This window comes from Aulostomus chinensis, chromosome 5 (assembly GCF_037954235.1).
Source record: "Aulostomus chinensis isolate RoL2024-O1b breed Wild chromosome 5, RoL_Achi_v1.0, whole genome shotgun sequence".
Classification (NCBI taxonomy): domain Eukaryota; kingdom Metazoa; phylum Chordata; class Actinopteri; order Syngnathiformes; family Aulostomidae; genus Aulostomus; species Aulostomus chinensis.
This window is the reverse complement of record NC_141324.1, coordinates 12,186,407-12,209,351: the sequence shown is the minus strand read 5'-3', so window position 1 is coordinate 12,209,351 and position 22,945 is coordinate 12,186,407. Positions and strand designations below refer to the sequence as shown.

At 42.1% G+C, this 22,945-nt stretch overlaps 1 protein-coding gene and 1 long non-coding RNA gene across 2 annotated transcripts; one reads left to right on the top strand and one right to left on the bottom strand.

Moving 5' to 3' along the window:
* The first annotated feature begins 14,683 nt into the window (after positions 1-14,683).
* Positions 14,684-20,582, top strand: LOC147261216 (phosphatidylinositol 3-kinase regulatory subunit gamma-like). Its single transcript, XM_086203166.1, has 10 exons — positions 14,684-14,970; positions 16,689-16,797; positions 16,894-16,992; positions 17,080-17,260; positions 17,369-17,485; positions 17,589-17,731; positions 18,268-18,444; positions 18,528-18,602; positions 18,687-18,857; positions 18,965-20,582. The coding sequence occupies exons 1-10, from the start codon at positions 14,916-14,918 to the stop codon at positions 19,236-19,238; spliced, it is 1,401 nt and encodes a 466-aa protein (XP_086059292.1). The 5' UTR covers positions 14,684-14,915; the 3' UTR covers positions 19,239-20,582.
* Positions 20,583-20,937: 355 nt separating this feature from the next.
* On the bottom strand, positions 20,938-21,863 carry LOC147261215 (uncharacterized). The gene is made up of 3 exons (XR_015115725.1): positions 21,770-21,863; positions 21,482-21,615; positions 20,938-21,209 (listed from the first exon to the last, which is right to left on the bottom strand). It is a non-coding gene; the product is annotated as an uncharacterized LOC147261215 (long non-coding RNA).
* Between the last annotated feature and the right edge of the window lie 1,082 nt (positions 21,864-22,945).

The following is a 22,945-nucleotide window of genomic DNA, read 5'->3' as shown; positions in this document are numbered from 1 at the left end:
AGAAAGAAAAAAAAGGGTGTTTCACTTTAAGTAGATTAAGGGTGTGGTAAAGTAAGCTGGGTCTCTAAAATGGATATAATATTAATTTTCAAAACACATTTAAATGACAGGAACGAATGCAGCCAACATATAATATGATGCTCCTGTTTAGTACATTTAAATATTAGCCTTTGTGACATTATGAACCTGATTAAATATGGTGAAAAATAATTTGCACTGTATAAAAGGATCTGCCTTGTTTGCATATGACCTCAGCTCCAACGCCTCAGGCTAAACAGAAACACCATCCATTATGAGGAGTGGTTAACCAGCTCTCTCCCAAATTACAGTGACTCAGGGATCCCATTTTACTGATTTAGCGGTTGTGTGGTTTACCATCTCATGTTTCAGACTGATATAGTGAGATGGACTCACGCAGCAGGCGATCCTCCCCTTGTAAAGAAGGAGCTGGGCATTTGTTGGCACATTTAATAGGCACAGAGTGAAACATAATTAAAAATCTGTCACAGAAGATTAGTTTTGTATTCTGCAAAAGCACATCACTGATCATACAGCTGCACTGACTGGTAATGTTGCATTGGTGCTTCACAAGGCCTACATTTAAAAGGGCACGCCAATATTTGGGGAACACTTTTACTCGCCATCCTTACATAGCCAGAAAAAAAGCGATGCCTTGTTAGTTGACTCAGCATCCCACTGTCAAAAGTCTTTGAATGCACTTTTCTTCAAAACAATTTAAAAATGACAAGAATACTGTAATTTTATTATCAGACCCATAGTCGGTACTTACAAACTATTTTAACACTCTATACTTGTCCAATGAAATAACGGCCGCCCATCATACAGATTTATGCTCTCTCTTTAGTCAGTGGACACCAAGAAAGCCACAAAAAAGACAAGGTTTAAAATGTATAAAGCTGCCTGTTTTATTAAAGTCTCTCCAGCAAGAGTCTGTACTGAAACAGGCCCGTATCTGTTGATCGAAAGGCCCAAATACAGAATTAACAGAAAATGTATAAAACAGTCCATGTATACACACAAAGATTACACAAAAATATACCTCTTGGACCCGGCAGAAGATATTATAGAATGAAATTATTATTGCAGCTACATATGCAGCCTTTTGGGCACTTCCACGCACAGCCATATAGCTTCTGGATGAGCCATAATGTAACAGGTGTGCCCTTTCCCTCCAAATTTGTCCCCATTTGTCAGATGAATATCAGATTTTCTGGAGTTCTGACGACTGAAGTATGGCCATGTGACCTCATATATTAAACATCAAAATAAAACCTTGCCACAAAGAGCACTATAATGTTTTTCCGTTGAATATTATTTTAAGGTGGTATATTTTAAACAACATCTAATCTTACCTTTTTTAATATATTATTTATCAGATTTGTGATCATTTATAATAACTACATTTAGCACTGTATAAATTCAAACACTGATGTAACTATGATGGAAAATAGGAAGTAACTTTTCAATGAAATTTCAGAAAAAATGTCTGTCAGACATTTACTGAGTGAGACAGGTTACTCAGACCAAGGACAAACCCAGATCCTGAACTTTATCTATTTGGTGACTTTTGACCCAATTTCGCGTAAGTGGTTGAAGATGGACGGGTCACAAAACTTGAGCCACAAAAATAGGCTGCTTGTTGACAACTACAAGAGTGACTGCTACTACTAATCATAGCCAGCTTTATAAGAGATGTTGATAACCATTGGATAAATTGAGATTCTAAGCTGTTTGACAGAGGTAAACTAACACTTCCCATCCATTACCATTTGCGCAATGGCGCAAAGCTAACTAGCAGTCAGCAAGCCGCTGAATGTCTCAGCTCCCTGATGCCCCACTGAGGAGAGGAGAGTTTCTATCTTTTTGCCTGGTTCTGGGGAGGGTGCCAAGTGGACATATTTCTCAAATGATTTACATATTTCTTGAACTACATCCTTCAATAAATGTGAGAGGAATATTTTACCTGCCTGATCAAAAGGCTGGGGGTTTTCAAAAAGATGGCAAATTTATCTATCTATCCCGCTAAAAGCGACTAGTGACGTCAATTTTGCCGCCATATGATTGTGATTGGCAGCTGTGGAGAGGTGTCCAGATAACACCCGAGTTACAGAGTTGACCCTGCTTTTAACCTGCTGGCAAAGCTCTTATTGTCACCTCCCCTCCTCCACCTCAATCCTTGTGGACTCAGAGCCAGCACTGACAGCATTTATGCAGGGCTGAGTGCTCCACTCCTCCACAGACATCCGCCCCTTTTTTATACTGATCTTTGACATCGGGGGCTAAAGATACGTTAACTTCTACGACTCTGTCATGAAGCCACTAAAATAGAGTCTCCTTGTGTGTTTTTATCACCGAGCATGAGCAGTATCTGAGCATGAAGTGAGAGAGATATGTTTAAAAACAAAATCCTCCACTGTACAAGGACTCAAACATTGTCCCAAGGAAGAAACAATCTTTGTCTGAAGTGTGAATGGCTGCAGTACGATTTCCCTCTCACCCTCCTGCCAGCACTAATCAAGGGATTTTCCTCCCAACCATCTCCAGCTGGACAACTATTTCCGAATTGTGCCGTTCATTTATTTAGTTCACTCTGGAATGAGAGGTCATGGAAAATTCGGTGGATAGAGCAGGATTGAGAGGAAGGAAGAGAAAGGGAAAGGGGTGTAGGCCTATGAGTGTGTTTGAGAGCGATGAATAGAGTATTTACTGGAAGTCACGAGCAAGAATTTGTGTGGATGAAATAAATTTGAGCAGGAAAAACATAATCAAACTGAGAGGAGCAGGACATACAGCATAAACAACCTTCATGACTGGGTGATGCTCAGGATTCCTTTGTCACAGCTGTCTTTGCCTCACTGCCATGCTTTTGTGTCCCTGGCAGTCTCTGCCAGAACATCCAATTACACTACAACGTCGCTACAGTTTAAGTCCAGACGCAGGCTGTTACTGACCCATTTACCTTTTAACATTTGCATCGTTGACGAAAGCTAACTCTCTCTGACAGGCATAATTATCAAAGGAAGGTGGTCATGCAAGCTTAAGAGTCCTTTGACCCTCACCCTTTATGCTTCATCCTTGGTAGATGACCAAACAGGATTGAATCCATTTACTAAGCTCATCTTTATCTTGACTCTAGGAGACGCAGGGATGTACATCTGAGATGCCGATTATCACCAAATCTCATTATGATAATTTGCGTGCTGAGGTTTCTTACTTTGTAAACCTCTCAAAATTAGTTTAAATAAAACTTTTGACCTGAAAGTTGAAAGTATTTGTAAGATAACCAAAGTAAACATGAATGACTGTACCAAATGGCAATCCATGCAGCCCAGCCTAATGATTCACCCTCTGGGGATCCTGAACATTTGACTCATATTCAAGGGCAATCCTGTCGTGAGTGAAACAATAAAATATGACAGCACACAAAGAGGGATAGATAAGAGGATTCACTGAAATTACTCTTGAGTTAAAGAGTAGACTCAGAAGGTCACAGGGCAAACAGAGGTTGTACATAAAATCAAAAATTTCTCAAATGAAGCACCATATCTCGTTGAACAGCTGACCGAAACATGAAGCAAATCCATCGAGGCGTATATGAGATATTTCAGACTGTGTGAAAATGTATAATCCAATACTGCTGCCACAGGAAGTAAGCAACAGTTACCAAAAAATAATTATTTATATACATACTTAACATCACAGGGGGAGTTATTTTTATGATTTCTGAAGAGCAAGCCCTATAAATGTATACAGTGCAAATAATATGACCACTGACTGACTGGCTGAGTGGACAAGTTGAAAAGCACCTGCATGTTTTGTAGGCTCCAACTAACATTGCTCTCAACAATGGTGTTTGTCATCTTTCCGCCTCCTACGGTACTCAAGGTAAATTTATTTATTTAAAGGCCCACTATTATTAAAGTGCGCTCAGCAGTTTTACATATTATGACAACAAATATAATCAGTATTTCAAGAAACAAAATATTATGGAACAAGCTCCATTAGTAATGTAAATGATCACAGCCATAAGTCATCCAGAGAGTATGCACATCGTTATACAGAAAGCAAAGCAGACAGCTCAGGAAAACATGGCGGGGTTCCCCCTGGACAGGTCACCAGTCCATCTCAGGACCAACACATAGAGACAGACAACCATTCACACTCACAGTCACACCTACGGTCAATTTAGAGTATCAATCAGCCTCGTCCCCTCTTGATGTCTTTGGACTGTGGGAGGAAGCTGGAGTACCAGAGAGAACCCACACAGGAACAGGGAGAACATGGAGACTCCACACAGAAAGATCCTGTGATGGAGCCGGGACCCGGAACCTTCTTGCTGTGAGGCGACAGTGATGACCACTGCACCACCGCCTTCATTCAGACTCATTTTTTTCTTAAACTGAGTGAACTACTAGTAAAAATGCATGATTATTATTTTGGCTGGGCCAATTGGAAAAAGGGTAACATACAAGAATCTGATAATGTTCAATTCATCAACAATGTGAATTTTAACATGATTTTTGAAAAAAAGAGACCTCCTTTACTTTGCCCCTGACGCATGATACCCAATCCTATGAGAAGATGTCTAATATTATCATAGCTTGGGAAAGCCAGGTCACAAAGTAAAGTCACACAGATGACTACTTCTTGACCTTCTTTGACATACATCACAACCTGTGGCCTTTAAGCATTGAGGTAAATCCCGATTCAAGACGCAGAAAATGAGCTTGCATGCTCTCGTCATGGCTCAAGGTTGTCTCATACACAGGTCACTGATGCTGCTATTGTTTGTGCACATCCTATCCTCTTATTGTTATGGCTCCTCTCTGAGTACTTAACACATGCTGAAATAACTTCCTTAAGACCTATGTAAGCAAATACCACTTAAAGCATTTGTATGTGTGTGTGGGAGAGTGTGTGTGTGGGGAAGAGGGCTTGTAGCGTGCAGGACAGGGATGGTTTGTTTTGTCAGCAAAATGTCAATCTGTCTTTGCAAGGTTATCCCATATGATCTCCCTAAATACACAAGGCTTGGTTGTCCATCTGGCTGGCAGTTGAGAGCCCCCCCACACACACACACACATCTCTCTCTCTCTCTGTCTCTCTCTCTCACACACACACACACACACACACACACACACACACACACACACACACACACACACACATCCACCACCACTCACTCAGGTCTGGAGGTCTTGCCTTTCTACCTCCCACTGAGAGGATATGAAAAGGCAGACAAAGCTTTCCATTCTCCTCTTTTACTGTCAGATTTTTGGATCAGTGTAATCCTCCAATGGGTGCAACACGTGTACAGCGGTTTGGTTGCTCCCTAACAACTAACTTCACAGCTAAACAATGCGATGATTCTTACTGAAAAGGGGACAATCAGAAGACTTTTGCATGACCAGAAAAGATTGTGCACCCACATGCACACACTCACACAGTCAGGCAACCTCCCAACATCCACTAAAAAGTCCAAAAAGCCAGATCTGTCCCCAGTCCAATCTGCCTTGGACTCCCCTAAGCTATTCAGCGTGAGCAAATGAAAGATGTGTCTTGGAACAGTATGAGTCTCTAAGACGAGCACAACTAGCCTCGCGCACAGATACACACAGCAGCCCTCTTGACAAGTCTGGCACCCACACCAGCAACTGTGGGCCAAAACTCATGTTGCGTGCTAACTCTTTCCCTCCCCCATCCCCTCATACTATCCCGCTCTGCAATTATATGCTATGCTCCCACCCAAACATGCAAGAATAGGCCTTCTCAGTCAACAGACAAACCGAGTCATTCTGTCCTCAAACCATGACATCATGACCATTTGACTTCAGCAAGAAATTCAAGCTTAATTTAACTTTGTCAGGAAAAGAAAAAAAGTGGTGTGTGTTACACTGGCAGAGCAGTAGCAGTGGTGTGAATAGAAACTTTCACATTTCTGGGAAGGAAGAGCAACTGTACACTTTAAAATAAAAAACTCAGAAGGAATCATGTATTCAGGATAAAAAATAATGGCAAATGCCATATCTTGCTCTAGGAACATAAGTATACTTTAAGTATTACCATTGGTGTTTTCATCACATAATATTTCTCATAGTAATTGCCTCCAACCCAGAAATGGAGATACCCTTCTCTCATCTGTGCAGCAGTAGAGAGCTGAGGCTTACAAAGACTGACCGACTTCTACTCAGATTAGCACATTGAATGGTAGTGGGTGGGTAGTGTTAGCATACCTCTGTCAAAAGTCATCAAATAAACTTGTCTCCAAAGCAATCCCTGTCTGCATTCCTCGGGCTGTGCATGACATTTGTTATGACATAATTTAAAATCACATAATTTCATTTTAAGACACATAGTCAGAATAACTTTCCTGTAAAAAAAAAAAAAAAATGCTAGTTCCAGTGATTTGACTCAACAGCAAAAAAAACACCTGCAAAATTAAGCAGCAGAAATGGGTTTCGTCTGAAGAGTGGATGGTGTCTCCATGAGGAAGCTTAAGGTGAGAAGTTCAGACATCCTGGAGGGTCTCAGAGTAAAGCTACTGCTCCATTGTGTTGGAATGACCCAGTTAAGATGGTTTGGACATCTGGTCAGGATGTCACTACATCTCCATACAAAGGTGTTCCAGGTAAGTCCAGGAGGACGCAGAAAGGCAGACTTGAGGCTAAGCGGAGGGACTACATCTCCACGTTAGCCTGGGAATACCTTGAATAATGCCTTGGGATCCCCCAGTCAGAGCTTATCAATGTGGCCAAAGACAGGAAAGTTTGGGGTTCCCTGCAGGAGTTGCAAACCCCATGACCTGATTTCACATAAGCAGTTGAAGATGTATGGATGGACCTCAAAATTTTAGCTAAAAAAAAAATGGGCACGTTGACAATTAGAAGAGTGACTCCTACGACTAATGATGGCCAACTTTGTAAGAGAGGATGATTACTTTTGGACAAATTGAGACACTACACTGTTAAAAGAGGTAAACAAAACTTCCCATCCACAACCATTCATTGCTAAACTAACTAGCTGTCAGACGGTCTCTGTGGGTCTCAGTTCAATGATACACACACACAGGAGAGAAGGGTATCTACTCCCCTGTATGGCAAGTGAGCATATTTCTCAAAGAATTGGTGTGCTCCTTTTGACACAAATATAACATCAGTCACTATTGACGATTTAAGATAAGCAGTTCATATAATGTTGTAGAGATCTACCTAGAGTGGAACAGCAAATCCCAGGTAGTTCCAAGAAATCCACCACCTCAACTACACAATGATGTCAGCAACATCCAGTTTGTGGAAGTTTCGTGAGGTTTCGACAGCTGAGAGGCATCAATCAAACTGCTGACAGCTATTGTTTGAAGCACACGTCATTTCCTAAATCTGCCTCGCAACAGATTCCTCGTCTCTGTCCTTGCTGCTTAGGGAGGGGTTCTTTAGTGTGTGTGTGAGCACTTGCATTTGTGTGCATGTGAATGTATATATGGTAGAATCAAACCAATCACAAGCACCTCAGCTCAGCTCAGCCAAACCCTTGCAACAAAGAGGCCGGTGGGTTTCACTGCAGACCCTCTCACTCTCCCACACGCTCATAAATAACCATGCAGAGTCTTTGCCCTGGCCAGGGAGAGAAAAGGAGAGAAAAGAACTATTTAGGCAGCTCCTCTCCTCTCATGCCTTCCAACTGACCTTTTCCAAGGCTCTGTCAGTCCAACCCCAACTCTGTGCCCCACCACCACCACCACCACCCCTTGTTCTCTCCTTGATGACACTAACCTGAATCGTCCTCACACTAGAACTGTGGAGTGAAGCCACTTACCAGGCTTGGGTCATTGTAGATGGGACATTTAAAACCCAGAAGGCATAAACCCTTGAAAGCTCTCAGTCCCAGAGCATGTGAGATGGCCATAGGGGTCAGAGGTGAAGGTCACAATATGGGAGGAGGGGAATAAATCCTGTAGTGTGGACGACAATGGCTGCAATCCCCACTGACAATGATGCCATTGTGGGCTATTGGTTGCTTAGTGTGTCCTGGAGCTGTGCCTAATAGAGTTATAGTGCTGATGTGATGGCTGTGTAGCTGAGGAGAGTAGTGTCCTTTTATATAAAGGGGGCAACTGCAGGAGAGCTTGAAAGAGGTCTCAGCTTCTCAATTTTGCTTTGCATGGAAGCCTGGGATTGTGTGTGTGTGTGTGTGTGTGTGTGTGTGTGTGTGTGTGTGTGTATGTGTGTGTGTGTTTTTGAGGGAGAGAGTGAGGTTACAAGCTTAACTTTCCGCAGCGTCAAACCATGAATCCTTGCTCACAGACACACACAACTCCTCTATGAAGACCCAGCTGACATAATGACTGGCATTGGTTTGGAGGATTTGAAGGTGTAGGTGTGCTGACTTCAGAATGGACCTCTTTGGCTACATTTGTTACAGAGCAGGAAGGAATTTTTCTATTAAATGCCTGAAAAAAAAAAAAAGAGGATCGTACTTCACACAAGCATAAATATTTTTAGCTTTGTTTTACTGAATAAAATATGCCAGTAATCACCACACGTGAGAATTTTGAATTGTATTTGTGTCTTAAAATGGCAGCTGCTAATAAGTAGCTGGTACAGACTACAAATATCATACCAAAAGCAGAAGAAGCATTAACTTGTTGTGGTGACATCAGGGTCATGCAGTGTAGTTAGTTGATTGCATAATGTAAACTTTGTACCTCTAAAACTAGTGTTTACATTTTGGAAGTCATAAAAGCGGGGTTCATTTGAGAAGATTAACTCACTGAACCAAACATGTAAATCTCATGCATCTCTGTTCGCCACAGAGGTAACTTCCTGCAGAGATTGAAAATCTAGTGTAAAAATCCAATTGGCTTTGGGTCGAGGGAACCCATGGTGATGCTAACTTCTGGGCTAGCCTAATAAAATATGTCAACCCTGCTTAACTGCTGAGTCACCATGTAATTTATAAAGCAAAAAAATACATTTTTTTCTTGTTTTTCTCATTTCATAATTGAGATATATTTAGGTGGGCTCCATGGTTTTGTTATTTGTACTTTTTTAAGCAACAGCAGAGGAATAATTATGGAATTCAACTAATAGTAATGCAACCCATCTCGTGACCGATAGTTCCACACTACAGAACACAAGGGAAAACCTCCAGAATCTTATGAATGCAACAGCTCCTGCTCTGCATGGGCAGGTCTTTATTTGGCGCTTCACACACGCAGAGATGTGGTGAAGGCAAATAGAGGACATACTGTATACCACGGGATCATCAACCTCAACACAGTTCAGACACTTTGCTGCTAAATGTAATGCAGGGGTATGCCATGAGCACCTCAGTGGTCACCTCTGTGAGTGTGATTAGATGCCGGCAGAATGGAGTGAAAAATGATAAGATCTGATCACTGGATGTCTACGAATGCAGACAGCTACATGTTACGAAGGGTCAGACAGGCTGATAAGGGTGAATTTGGGAAAACAGTATATATCAGTTTTGCTGATGTCTATAGTAACAGTAGCCTCCAATTTGACATTCCCTCCAACAAGCATCGGTTTTCTCTTTTTTCCCATTTTTCTGGCTTTTCTTTGACCTGCTTAAAAGAACAAGCTATGTTTCCCAGGGCCCAGCTATTTGAAGCTCATAGTTTTGGTCATCCAAGGTTTTCTGTTCCAACTCAAGCCGTTCAGACACTGTCCCCACTTACATTTCCACAATGGCAGGGTCCTGGGGGCCAGACCATAGCCGCCCTACACTCTGCCCACAGTCGAGTTGCCTCTGGCAGGACTACTGCATGCTTTGTGTGCTGGTTCTGGCCACCGATCAGGGAAACCCCACAGTCGCTCCATGGTGAATATCGAACACACTGCCAAGATCATTATGCATCCCTTCAATGGCTGTGAATAGCTGCACACTACAGTACAGAAGATTGGAGAGATGTGCAATTCACCCTGGGCGACGATGCAAGATCATGACACAGATACCAGAGCTGGTAAACTGAACTAATCCCGGACATGGTTTCACTGTGTTGTGTCTTTTTCTGACAGACAACAAACGGCGAAAAAAATCCAGATAAAATGTGTCCTACAATAACTGCAGATGAAATATGAAAACAATGAATGTATGATGTTCCTTGACACAGTTCATGAACTATGTCTAAACAAACATTACTCTAGAAAGCCTGGGGATTGTCTTCAACATGTGATAGCAACCAGAGGCCTACCATGTGCACATTTAACACTCATAAATATAGGGATTAATTAAATTTTCCTGATTTCACTGCAATCACTATAAATCCTGTTTGTTCCTCTCCTGTGGGGTGGCACGGTGGAGCACAGCAAGAGGGTACTGAGATCGAGCCCCTGCTGGAGCACGGGATCTTTCTTTGTGGAGTCTCCATGTTCTCCCTGTGTCTGCGTGGATTCCTCCCACAGTCCAAAGACATGCAATAGGTAGTTGCATGGGATACTCTAAATTAACCATAAGCGTGGCTGTGAGTGTGAATGGTTGTCTGTCTCTATGTGTTGGCCCTGCGATGGATTGATGACCTGTCCAGGGTGAACCCCTCCATGTTTTCCTGAGCTCTTATTTCTTTTTTCTGACCTTGAAATCAAACCAAACACCCCCTGTCTTTATTGATTCTTAATGGTCATCATGTAATATAACAAAATTTTAGTTTCTACCTTAAGCCAATTAATATGAACAGTCACTCCCACAGTCCAGTGGCATATTGTGGTGGTGGATGTTAAGATGAGTCACATCAGCTTGCAAGGCAGCTGGTAGGCCTGCAATATCAGCCCCTCGTGTTAATCTTATGATTAGCCTTCACTGATCCCATCAGGACTGCCTAGATCTAGGATGCAGAGCCTCAAGGTTTATCCTGCAAGTCAGCCTTCATTCGCCCTGACCACAACACGCACAGACAGGACACGCACGCAAATACACAACACACATGCTCATCATGCTTCCACCAACCCCACTGTTGTTGTGTTTCAAGCTGCTTGTGGTAGTGAAATGTGTCACACAGACCAGACCAAGAAGTTAAGGGGGCAAATTCTGTGCCCTCCTGACATCAGGGGAGGGGAGTCGGTGTGGGCAGCTAGAGGACATTTTGTGACAGGCCTTGAGGCCTCTTAAAAAAGGACCACATGGAAGGCACAAACTGCATTTACATCCCCTAAAAAGCTCATTCACCCAATATGAGAATACAAAATTACACACCTATCAAACATCAATCTAAACTCTATTTCACGAGTTACACTCAGCAAATTAGCAGGTATTGTGTACAACATAAAAATAATGGACAGTTTATTTTCCCACCGAATAAATATCTGTATGTCAAGTAGCTCAGAACATCGGTACTGGTGTCACAATATGGAGCTACAGTGTGCGGACCTTCATCTTGTCTCCTTTGGACCCGCGCCTGATTTAAGTTAATCTACCATTTTCTGTTCTGATTTGTCCACATGTTTAGGAGAATATATGTGAGGGTCTGTGAGACATGGTTCTGATCTCTCACCATTATCTGCTCCATCACGGCAGTTAGTTTAGTAAGTTTCATGGGCACTGACTGGACACAGGGAAGAATTGCCTTACTGATGAGAAAAACGAATGCTGGAAGCAATTACCGGACGCTCTGTCCTTGGGTCAAAAGGGGAGCGATCATAAACGCCTGGACACCAACAGAGACAGACCTCTGACCATGCAGGCCTTGTTTCACTCTCCCTGCAGCCACTCACATCAGCTGGGGAAGAGGCCCTAGCTGTTTAAATTTACAGCGCAATGTCATCCTGTGTCATGAGTGGACTACAATGCATGTATTCATTGTACACGATGAACACGTAGAAGAACGATGCAAGCTTTCTGGGGGTTTCCAGCATAAAAATGATGTCTTGATGAAACAACAGCTTCTGTTTGGTTTACCAGTCTGGTTTTAGAACTAATCTCAGCACAGAAATTGCAGAGTCAATAATGTTAAAATTAGCTCAGATGACCATAAAGTTTCTGTTCTGGTATTTCTTGATGTAAGTGCTGCCTTTGTTACGGTTAACCTCCTATTCTTCTTCAGTGTGTTGAACACTGTTTAGGCCTTAAGGTGTGTTCACAACAAATGCGACGCAAATTTTTTCGCTATATTCGCACGAATTTGATAGCTGGATCATATGTTTTTATTCGCATCATTTGCGCAAACTTTTTTTCCTCTGCAAGGATAATTTATTTCTGTCATTTCTTTCCATTATCATCCATGGCTGACCTAACAACCACTGCTGGCTTGTATCTGTTGTGGAAGTCCCAGATACAGTGGAAAACCAAACGCTGCAGTATCTGGATCCATGGCATAATCCGGAGGCACACACAGCTGGATGAATTTCACTACTTTCTCCGGGAACTGCGCCTGGACGACGGCCGTTTCCAGGCTGACGAGGGTCCAGTTCAATGAGCTGATGGCCAGGATATCACCAATGGACATCAACTACAGGTGTCAGGACCGTTGATGTGACTTCACTGACGCCAGGGGAATCTCAACGCTGATAGGCTCTCTCGACACAGCGTCATGCGAATTCATTGTGCAAGTTGAATATTTTCAACTTGTGCGTAGATGCGAACACGCGTCATTCACGTCACCCTGAGGGTATACACGCAAACTTGCGTCATTCGCCTCTCTACATAGACTTTACATGTAACTTTATTGCATGAAAAATTTGTGTTGAATTTGGTGTGAGCACACCTTAAGAAGTACTGTTCTTAATTGGCTTTCTTCATATCTTACTAGATCCTTCTCTGTTTGTGATGGTAATTTTAAATCAGATGAAGTCAGCATTCCATGTTGAGTACCTCAAGGGTCTATTCTTGGCCCTCTACTGTTTAATTAATATAGGTTCCCACTTGGGACCATCATTCAACAACGCAACCTATCTTATCATGCTTATGCTGACACACAGTTATACATAGCTGTTTCTACTACCATAACTCAGTAAATGGTCTCATTCACTGTATTACAGCTGTCAGATATTGGATGGCAAAAAAATTCTTACAGCTATCAGGAAATAACAGGGATTATTTTGGTAGATCAGAATGCTTTGTGGCATCAGATTCACACTTTTTTTTAACTCCACGACTGGTAAATCCCTGTGAGCATGTCATAAACTTGGGTGGGATTGTGGATGCTGATCTTAACTTTTGGAAACAGATTTCTATTGTCTCTAAGACAATTTTTTTAACATCTAAGAATAGCTCTACTTAGATAATTCCTATTACAGTCAGATTCTGATACATATATTTATTTCCAGACAACAACACGGCAATCCACTTTTGCATGATGCCTTCAGTCATCATGGTCCAATCTATAGAATTCTTTACTGTACAAATTAAGGGCTGCTTCAACACGATCCTCTTTTAAAACAAGAATAAAAACATATCTCTTTCAGCAAGTATTTTGTTAGGTTTTAAGTCTTTGGTTAATAGGTGAAAACTTAGTTGTAGCATAAATTTTCATAATCATAATACCGTCTTGGGCAGCAAGGTGGTGCATTGGTCAGCGCTGTTGCCTCACAGCAAGAAGGTTCTGGGTTTGAGTCCTGGCTCCAGCACAGGATCTTTCTGTGTGAGTCTCCATGTTCTCCCTGTTCCTGTGTGGGTTCTCTCTGGTACTCCAGCTTCCTCCACAGTCCAAAGACATCAAGAGGGGACGAGGCTGATTGATGCTCTAAATTGACTGTAGGTGTGACTGTGAGTGTGAATGGTTGTTCGTTTCTGTATGTTGGCCCTGCGATGGACTGGCGACCTGTCCAGGGTGAACCCCGCCTCTCGCTTGTAGATGCTGGGATAGGCTTCGGCCCCCCCGTGACCCTTAACAGGAATAAATGGAAGAAAATGGATGGATGGATAATACCATCTTATCCTTCTCCTTTTATTGTAATTGCTTCTTATAATTTAATTTTACATGTGTATATGTAAAATCTCAATGCTTTATATGTATTCTTATTTTATATGGTTTATATTAGTATACTTAATGCAATGTGGTGTTTTTTGTTCAACTCTTATTTTGAGCACATTGAGTTTACAGCTGTGGTATGAAATGCACTTTATAAATAAATTTGACTTACTGTGACTTAAGATGACATCTTGGCTGCCGAACATGTTTGACAAGCTCAACAAGATATAATACACTCCTTGCCAACTAGGTAGTCTGGTCGCCCAGAAGACAATGGTGCTTGTCTGCTGCTCCGTGGATGCCACACAGATTAATTATAATGCAAAGTCATCTTTTATGCATTTTTTAAAAATGCAAAATGGCGAAATCCTCAGCACATATATGGGTATTAAAGATTTAAGCAAGTAGTTTTCATTCATGCTCTGCAATTTTTTTTCAGCAGTTACAGTGGAGCTTCGGGGGAGTTGAATGAAACGGTCTGGAAGATACCATTACAGCTAGGAGGTGACTGCTGCAACAACAACAATAATAATTAATAAGTGGCCAACGTGTAAATGGGATTAAGGACTGTCTGATCAAAGACAGCAAAGTTATTTATTCAAGTAGCTTTTCAATATGAACCTATCTAAGTGTGTTTTACATGAGCGCAGAGTCGCGAGAAGAAGGATTCCCTACTGTAAAGTGTGGTGGTGGGTTGGACCTTGCCAAGATGACGCGTTGAACGGCCCTTTAAAGTCCCTCCACTTCCGAGATAAAGTAAAGTAGAGCGTACACCAAGGAGACGCGGAACGAGAGTCTGTATAATCGAAAAGTTCCCACAGACAGTCGAGAGGCTATAGAATAATCAGCATGCTTCAGGGAACCGAGAAGGGGCTTCTCTTTTTTGTGTAGATCTTAGCCTAAATTAGCTTGCATTAATTGGATCATCTTACCACGCAAAGACGACAACCTGGAGTACTCTTTTGAAACAGGAATGGTTTATCCTTCTGGAGGGTTATTCTATATCGAAATGGATCCAGCACCACCAGGTAAATTAGGATTAAAGACAGCTATTGTATGATGGGGGGGGGGGGGGGTATAGAGCGTTTTTATGCTGTCGCATATATATATATATATATAGAGAGAGAGAGAGAGAGAGAGAGAGAGAGAGACTTTGATAGATATAGATATATAGATATATGGGCAAAAAGATGTGCAGGTATAAACAGTAGCCGGGTCCTGTGCGCTGCGCCCCCCTGCGCTGTGCCATTGCCCGGGCATGCATAGCGCAATTCACTTGCCAATTACGTAATACCTTTCTGGAGCCCAGGCGCAGTGGTTCGCCTCTTTTCCTTTGTCCCACCGCGCAGGGCAAAGCTGAACAGTCATGACTAGTGTTTCCTCTTCAACCGTCTAGAGATTAAAAATAGTTAACGAGGAGCATTATCGAATGAAAGATAGTGGAGGTTAACGCTGTGTGAAACGAGTGCTTTGTTCTCCTCTGCAGCTAGCCATGGTCAATCTAGCCCTGCAAGTAGGGTACAGGCAAGCAAACTAGACAGCTCGTCTCATGACTGCACTCCAGCCAAACTTTCATCCCCATTTAAGACATTTATAACCTTGTTATTGTCATTATTATCACAGCGTATTTGAAATAGTAGCATTCACCAGGCTTGAGCTAATTGTTAGCCTCTATACTGTAACTAGGCCCACCATTCGTTAAAATGTATCTCAACATAGGAATCAGACAGCCTGCATGGTTCCTGTTATGTTTTTGGGATACTTAGTGTTCTGGATTATGCTGGATTTCATACATTTTATGATTCTATTCTTAAATTACCTGCCTTCGCTCTGTATGGGTATGTGGGTTTTGGAATTCAATTGAGTTTCTTGGCAGGCGACAGGAAAAGGAAAGGTGTACACATTGAATCTTGGTCTTGTGCCTGCCACTGTGCTCCTGTTGCTGCACCTGCCTTTTGTTTATTTTAAGGTTTTAAAAAAAAGATGAGAGCGGATGGTGGGAGAAAGCCACATGTTCTCCTCTCTGAGGCTGCTGTTGTATTCATCCCAACTGCCTCATGAAAGGCACTTTTGTCCCGCAGTGAAATATATCGCCCTTCACCTCCTCTTGATGGTTTGGCCTCACTTTTTTCATTTTTGAGGCTTCAACATTTTGGGGGCCAGATGTTCTTTTTCCTTTAGGTTGATGGAAAAACTCACAGGGATCTGCAAGACTGCAAAATTTACAAACCATCACTACATTCATAAAAGCAATTGTTTTTCAAGCAAGTGAATAATGGTTTGTCAATTTAGTGGATATATCAAGCGAATACATGTTGAAGTTGTTACAATTTAGACATCATCTGGTGCTTCAGGAGGCTGCTGCCGACTTTCTTTGTTCTCTGAGATTATACAGATCAATTTAGTCCATAATAAGGATAATATCTGCCCCCCCCCTTAAACTACAAGAAGTTAACATTTAGAACGATACATCGGAAGTGTTGCAGGCAATAATAAATGAGGACGTCGATAAATGGTGACTAAATGGAGCACATCCTTTTCCAGTGCTGTCCACACTTGTTAATGATTTGACAAGTGCTATCAGTTGGAAACATGCCTGGGCTTGTCCTTACATCTTGACAGGCTACATCAAGCAAGGGTGTGACAGTGTGTGGCAGGGGGTTGGGGTACTTTTAGAGCAGCGCAACTTTCCCAACTGATCAATGAGTTAAATTTGTTTCTTTGCTTTGTGTCCTCTCACTTGCAGCTCTTCCTCCCAGGTCAACAAAGCCAGTGTCTGCCGCAATGAACAACTGCCTTTCCCCTCCTACGTATTCACTACAGGATGCTGACTGGTATTGGGGGGACATTACAAGGTAGATCACCTCCCAAATCTGAAACAAATATCCCTTGCTTGTAACACTTGAATTACACTTTTACGATGTTTGATCTTTTAACTACTTTCCCCTCAGGGATGAAGTGAACGAGAAGCTTCGTGACACACCTGATGGCTCTTTTCTGGTGCGTGACGCCTCCACAAAGCTGCAAGGAGACTTTACACTGACATTAAGGTAAACTTAAGAACTGGAAGTTAGTGTTGTCTACTAAGAGTGTCATTAAAGCAGATTTAATTCACACTTTATGGTTTAACTCCTCAGGAAAGATGGTCACAACAAGCTGATCAAGATTTACCACCGTGATGGAAAATACGGCTTTTCCGACCCCCTTACGTTCACATCAGTGGTGGAGCTCATTTGGCACTACCAGCACCACCCACTGGTGGAGTACAACGCCACACTGGACCTGATGCTCACCCATCCTGTATCCCGCTTCCAGCAGGTTAGGAAGTGCCGCTTATCTGAGTGGGAATGATGATACAGATTGTTTCTTGATGCTGAGGAAAAAGATGAATATTTTACACGCATAAATCGAATTTTTCGTCATTAGGTGAAGGAGGACACTGTTGATGTCGCTGGGAGAAAGCTAAAGGAGGTCCACTGTCAGTACCAAGAGAAATCTAAGGAGTTTGACCGGCTGTACGAAGCCTTCACAAAGACCTCACAGGTAAGAAGTAAAATGTGAAATGACCTCAAAACATTTGAAAAAGTACAGCTTCTCTTGAGTCCTTTTTTTTTTTTCTAAATGGATGAATTTCTTGTGATGGAAGGAGATCCAAATGAAAAGAACTGCAATTGAGGCCTTCAATGAGACAATGCTGATCTTCGAGGAGCAGTGTCGTGAGCAGGAGCGCTATGGGGAGGAGTTTGAGAGAAACAACCAATCGGAGGGGGCTGACAAAGATCTGGAGAGGTATGTCATTACCACATGGTCCAATATGTAATCCTATATAGTGATGCAAAGGGAGGCGCATTTTTGTTGGCCATGCAGAAGTAGGCATCAATAAGGGCTCTTTTTGGAGTGGACTTTACAATCGTTGTTGAAAAAAGCCCTGAGAGGAACAAAAGTCTATGAGTCTGAAATGTCTTGTCAGCAGGACAATCTTCACAAATGAAGCCGAGTTGTATGACTTAAGCCTTAAATGCAGTCTTCAGAGGTACAATGCTAACATTAGGCTATGCACAAATTACTAGCTTCACGCAAATGCCTATGGCATGACGTTTGTAGTCTTGATTAGCCATATGTTAGCAACCTCTATTTTTGTTAGATTTATAAACAAGTGCTTCATTTATTGGAATATTATATTCCATGTCATTTCAGGCATTTAGAGAAGGGAACTCGTATTCAGGCCAATTCCACTCTATCAGATGATTTACATCCAAATGTAATATAATTTAGGTTATTATTATTAATATTGTAGCCTACATTAATACAGATGTATTCTTTAGCTTTCTTATAAACTACGAAAAGCTGAAGTGCCGTCTCGGGGAGATCTATGACAGCAAAATCCATCTGGAGGAAGATTTAAGAACCCAGGTGGAGGACTACAGAGAGACAGACCGAAAAATGAACAGCTTGCGGCCCGACCTCATCCAGCTACGCAACATTAGAGACCAGTACCTCAAGTGAGTGTTTTAAACACAGCAAGTCCATTTGTCTGTATTGTTTAATTAGTGAAGTTAACCCTTTCTCGCATCTCCCCTCATAGCTGGCTCAATCACAAGGGTGTACGTCAGAAACGCATAAATGACTGGCTGGGAATACTGAGTGACAGCCTTGATGAGTATGTATTACCTCAACTTATAACACGCGTATTTGCTACATGGTTGGAACAGAGATCTTACAATAATTCTTCTTGTTTTTCCAGTACATACGTGTTGAAGGGAGATGAGAAAAATTTGCCACATCAAGATGAGACAAGCTGGTTTGTTGGCGAGCTGAGCCGGACGCAGGCAGAGGAGATGCTTCAGGGTAAAGGTCCGGGAACATTCCTGATCCGTGAGAGCAGCAAACAAGGATGCTATGCCTGCTCTGTTGTGTGAGTACAACGTTGATGTGTGTCAGCACATTATTTGGGCATTCATGCAACTCTCTTTATTGTCTTTAAATTCTCCAATTTTCTCTTTTGTCTTTTTACATTTTCAGTGTGAACGACGAAGTGAAGCATTGCATGATCTACAACACGCCGCATGGTTATGGCTTTGCTGAGCCCTATGACGTCCACTGCTCATTGAAAGACCTTGTCCTGCACTATCGCCTGCACTCCCTCGTGCAACACAACGATGCCCTGGATGTTCGGCTGTCACACCCGGTACACGCCAAAGTCTCAGCAGCACCTTTGCAACACGCTGAGGAGCACAAACTCATACAGACTCCTAATCACACAACGAGGCTCCCACCAGCTGCTCCTGAGATGTAAACCAAGATAGACAGAGATTAAAGGACATGTTTACTGTATCCTGCAAGAATGACTGCATTGAAGTGCATTGTGTAAAGTTTTGCACTACAGTGATTCCATCAGTTTTTGTGAACGAGATTTCACGGATTGAAGTGGGACCAGAACTTGAATGTGGGCTTTTATTGTTTCAAAGAGACTGTAAAAAAAAAAATACTACATTTATTGTCGTTTGTTTAACGAACATTTTTGGTAGGGGTGTCAAGAACCGCAAAGTTGCTTGCCGACATCACGTGCCACGTATTCATTTGACTTCTACAACATTGATGTTGCCTAAGATGTCTTTTTCCCCCTAAAATTTCTGAGAATTTGATCAATAGGTTACATATATACTGGGTTACTGCTACTTAGTGCATTTGTGAGGGGTAAAATGGTGCTGTAAACAGGGTGTTTCCGTCATATTGGTTTGGTGGACCAAACCATTTTTTGGGTAAATACCACTTGTGAATATGTGAAAAGTTGTCGTGCATCTTGACAATTTGCCCCTGTCTTAAAAGACATTCATATACAGTGGATATTATGTAGCATTAACATCCTGTAGAGAACCATTGTAAAAGCATACTTAATGTTAAACCCATTGACCAAAGCACTTAATAGTGAGCAAATACACATCCATGTTAAGCCCAGTCAATGCATTTGGGTAAAGGAGAGGGCAATTTATGTACACCTGCTGATGTGCTCATCAAAACATAACCTGAAGTACTGTATGTTATATTCTGTTACTCAAAGAAGTATAAGCTTTTTGTATTCTATATATATTTTTTCTATAAACATGCCACAAGATGAAAGCTTGAAGAAAGTGCAATCCAACAGTATTTCTATTGTTGCAATGTTTGATGATGATGATGGTGATGGTGGTGGTGGTGGTGGTTGTGGTGGTGAAGGTGACGCTGTTTTGAGCAGTTGACATTCACCAGAAAAATGCACTCTCCTTGGTGGTGTCGGTATGATGTAGCCTCCAATGTTTGTGTGAACTGCCAGAGGCCCGGAAGTATCCTGCCTCCATTACTTGAACTGTGGCATTGCTCGAGCTATGAATGTTGTACATGACATGCAGCCTACAGAGCTTAAGAGGAAGGGAATCTGTGTTGAACTTGGCACATTTTTCAAGTTTGAGGACAATAGCTACTCTGTACAGAGAAACTGTAAAATGTATTTCTGAGGTTGGTTCAGGGAAGGAGGGTGATTTAGCCTCATATTAAAAAAAAAAACTCGGGTGAAGCAATGTGAGATCTGACCTTTTTCTTGCTGAAGACAATAAACTGATGAGGGTTTTGTCAACTAACACCAGTCATTGCTTTTTTCAGTCACTTTCTGTCATTTTAAGTGGCCCTGTTGGAGGATTTAAGACAGACAGACAGACAGACAACCATTCACACTCACAGTCACACCTTTAGAGTATCAATCAGCCTCGTCCCCTCTTGATGTCTTTGGATTGTGGGAGGAAGCTGGAGTACCAGAGAGAACCCACACAGGAACAGGGAGAACATGGAGACTCACACAGAAAGATCCCGTGATGGAGCCAGGACTGGAACCTGGAACCTTCTTGCTGTGAGGCCACAGTGCTGACCACTGCACCACCATGTCAAACTTCTGAGAAAATGTTTTGTTTTGTTTTTTTATTTTTGTTTTTTTTGGGGGGGGGGTGGTATATTGTTAAATAAGTTAACATTGCATCCCAGAACCTGAATTTAATGTTTTGTTTTTTATAAAGGATTTTTCATTTCAGCCCACTTTAAGTGAGATAATTGCTCATCTTAAAATTTACTATCTGTCTCTTGTGCAGCCATTGTGGTACAATGAGCTAATCCTTGGGTCAGCAGAGATAGGAGGGCATTGCAGGATGTACCGTGGACAGATGGACGAGAAAGGATGTGATCAGGACAATAGCAGGATATGTGCAGGCACTTTCCCTGCTCAGTCTGGCTGTGTTGACTGTCAAAAAAAAAAAAATCCATGTCACTTGAAAGTGTGCAATTTTTTGCATTACACAATATGAATGTCTGAGACAACGCCTGAGATATTCGTGCCCCTGATGATGGCAATGACCGCAGATGACATCATTACTGGCCCTTTGTGAGCAGAACGACAGGTGGCCTCTTACACATCACATAAGGTCTGTGTTAGGTAGGGATTAATGTGGTGCACAAGGCAGGGATGTACTGGGAGAGAGCCTCAGTTCCAGGCCAAGGATTACTCCCTCTTACCTGTGTCAGCATAGCGAGCTGGTGGATGGGCAGGCCACATGCAGTCATTGCTCGGATGGAACAGATCCCAGGGAGGCAGTTGCATCCGCTGAGACCAGCTCAGGCTCTGTGTGTGCGTGCGTGTGTGTTTGTGCCTTAAAAAAAACAGCAAGAGAATCGGTGCACTCAGTGAACGGGGCAGGCAGGCAGGTCTCAATACAGCATATATCAAACCACCGTCAAAGCTGATGTGAGAACATTGGAGTCTGATAAGGTTAAGTCAGGCCTCTCCTTCCCACAATTCCTTACACATTCCACCAAACCTGGCCACTTCCAGAGCTATTTGCCTCCACAGCAGTTTAGCAAACACTGCTCAGCCTTTTCTTCCCCAGCTCCCTCCTCCGTGTCAAAACCCAGCCCCCACATCTTTTTTCCTCTTAAAATAATACACTCCTCCTCCTTCACTTTCCTCCACCTTTCTCTTTCTTTGTTAGCACACCTCATAACCATAAAATCTATACACACAGTTAGCTCTAAATTTAAATAAGTCCTTGCCGAAAAGCAGCTGGGCGTATTAGCTTTAATGTCATGCCTAAAATACAGACACCATTAACTCCCTCACACGCTTTCAGAAAAGTAGGTTTTCTCATTCACTTTGGCGACATCCAATCGCGTCTCTCCTCCCCTCTGTCTCTGTCCGTTTCCACCGGTTTCACGCTCGCCGCTCAGCCAATGGAAGGCCGAGAACACGCAGAGTGTCAGCCAATGATCGGCCAGTTGCTATGTTGGAGGCAGAATCGATAAAAGTTTTTTTTTTTTTTTTTTTTGTACCTCCGCTTTTACTAGCGCACATTACAGTTGGCTCGCAGGGTGAGGGCAGGAGATCCTGTTGCCTGCCAAAACCAGCAGCTTGTAAGCTGTGAACTGTATTAAACATGCTAACTCCTCATATTCTCAGGATTTATTCCAGGAGCACCACATGACAAAGTTAAACAGTTTACTTGTATTTTATTCTGTATGTTGATATTAAATGTAGATGTTTGTTTTAGAATTTAAATTCACAGGTTAACTGAGGTCATAAGGCTGTAGAAACTGTTTCCCAGGCAGAAGGAATTATTTTAGATAACCCACATCAAGTTCGAGAATTATCGTGGAAGTTAGCACTAGTTCATCTTTTCCTTCGGGAAATTTTCGCAAATTAAATTGGAGCAAAATAGCAGAATATTTTGGTTAGAAGTCAAATAAAACATTAGAAGGCCAAAGTCTTTTTCGACTGCACATACTCATCATATTCAATAAAAGTATAGTGGCAGGTACCTCATTTTTAGCTTTCAGTTTTACTGTTACACCGAATTCAGTCCTACCTGAGACCTCTAATCTGCTGTCCAAAATAAAATGAGACAACATAAAACCAGGTCTAATCACACTTAGAATAAAGTGAAACAGTATAGTGCACATTTATTATACTTTTCTTTTTTACTGATG

What these genes read in the sequence shown, in the direction of transcription:
- LOC147261216 (XM_086203166.1), top strand. Translation starts at nt 14,916, where the DNA reads ATGGTTTATCCTTCTGGAGGGTTATTCTATATCGAAATGGATCCAGCA. An exon ending in CTGTATCCCGCTTCCAGCAG is followed by an intron (nt 17,261 to 17,368) that starts GTTAGGAAGTGC and finishes TTTCGTCATTAG; the next exon opens with GTGAAGGAGGACACTGTTGA. An exon ending in CCTTCACAAAGACCTCACAG is followed by an intron (nt 17,486 to 17,588) that starts GTAAGAAGTAAA and finishes TTGTGATGGAAG; the next exon opens with GAGATCCAAATGAAAAGAAC.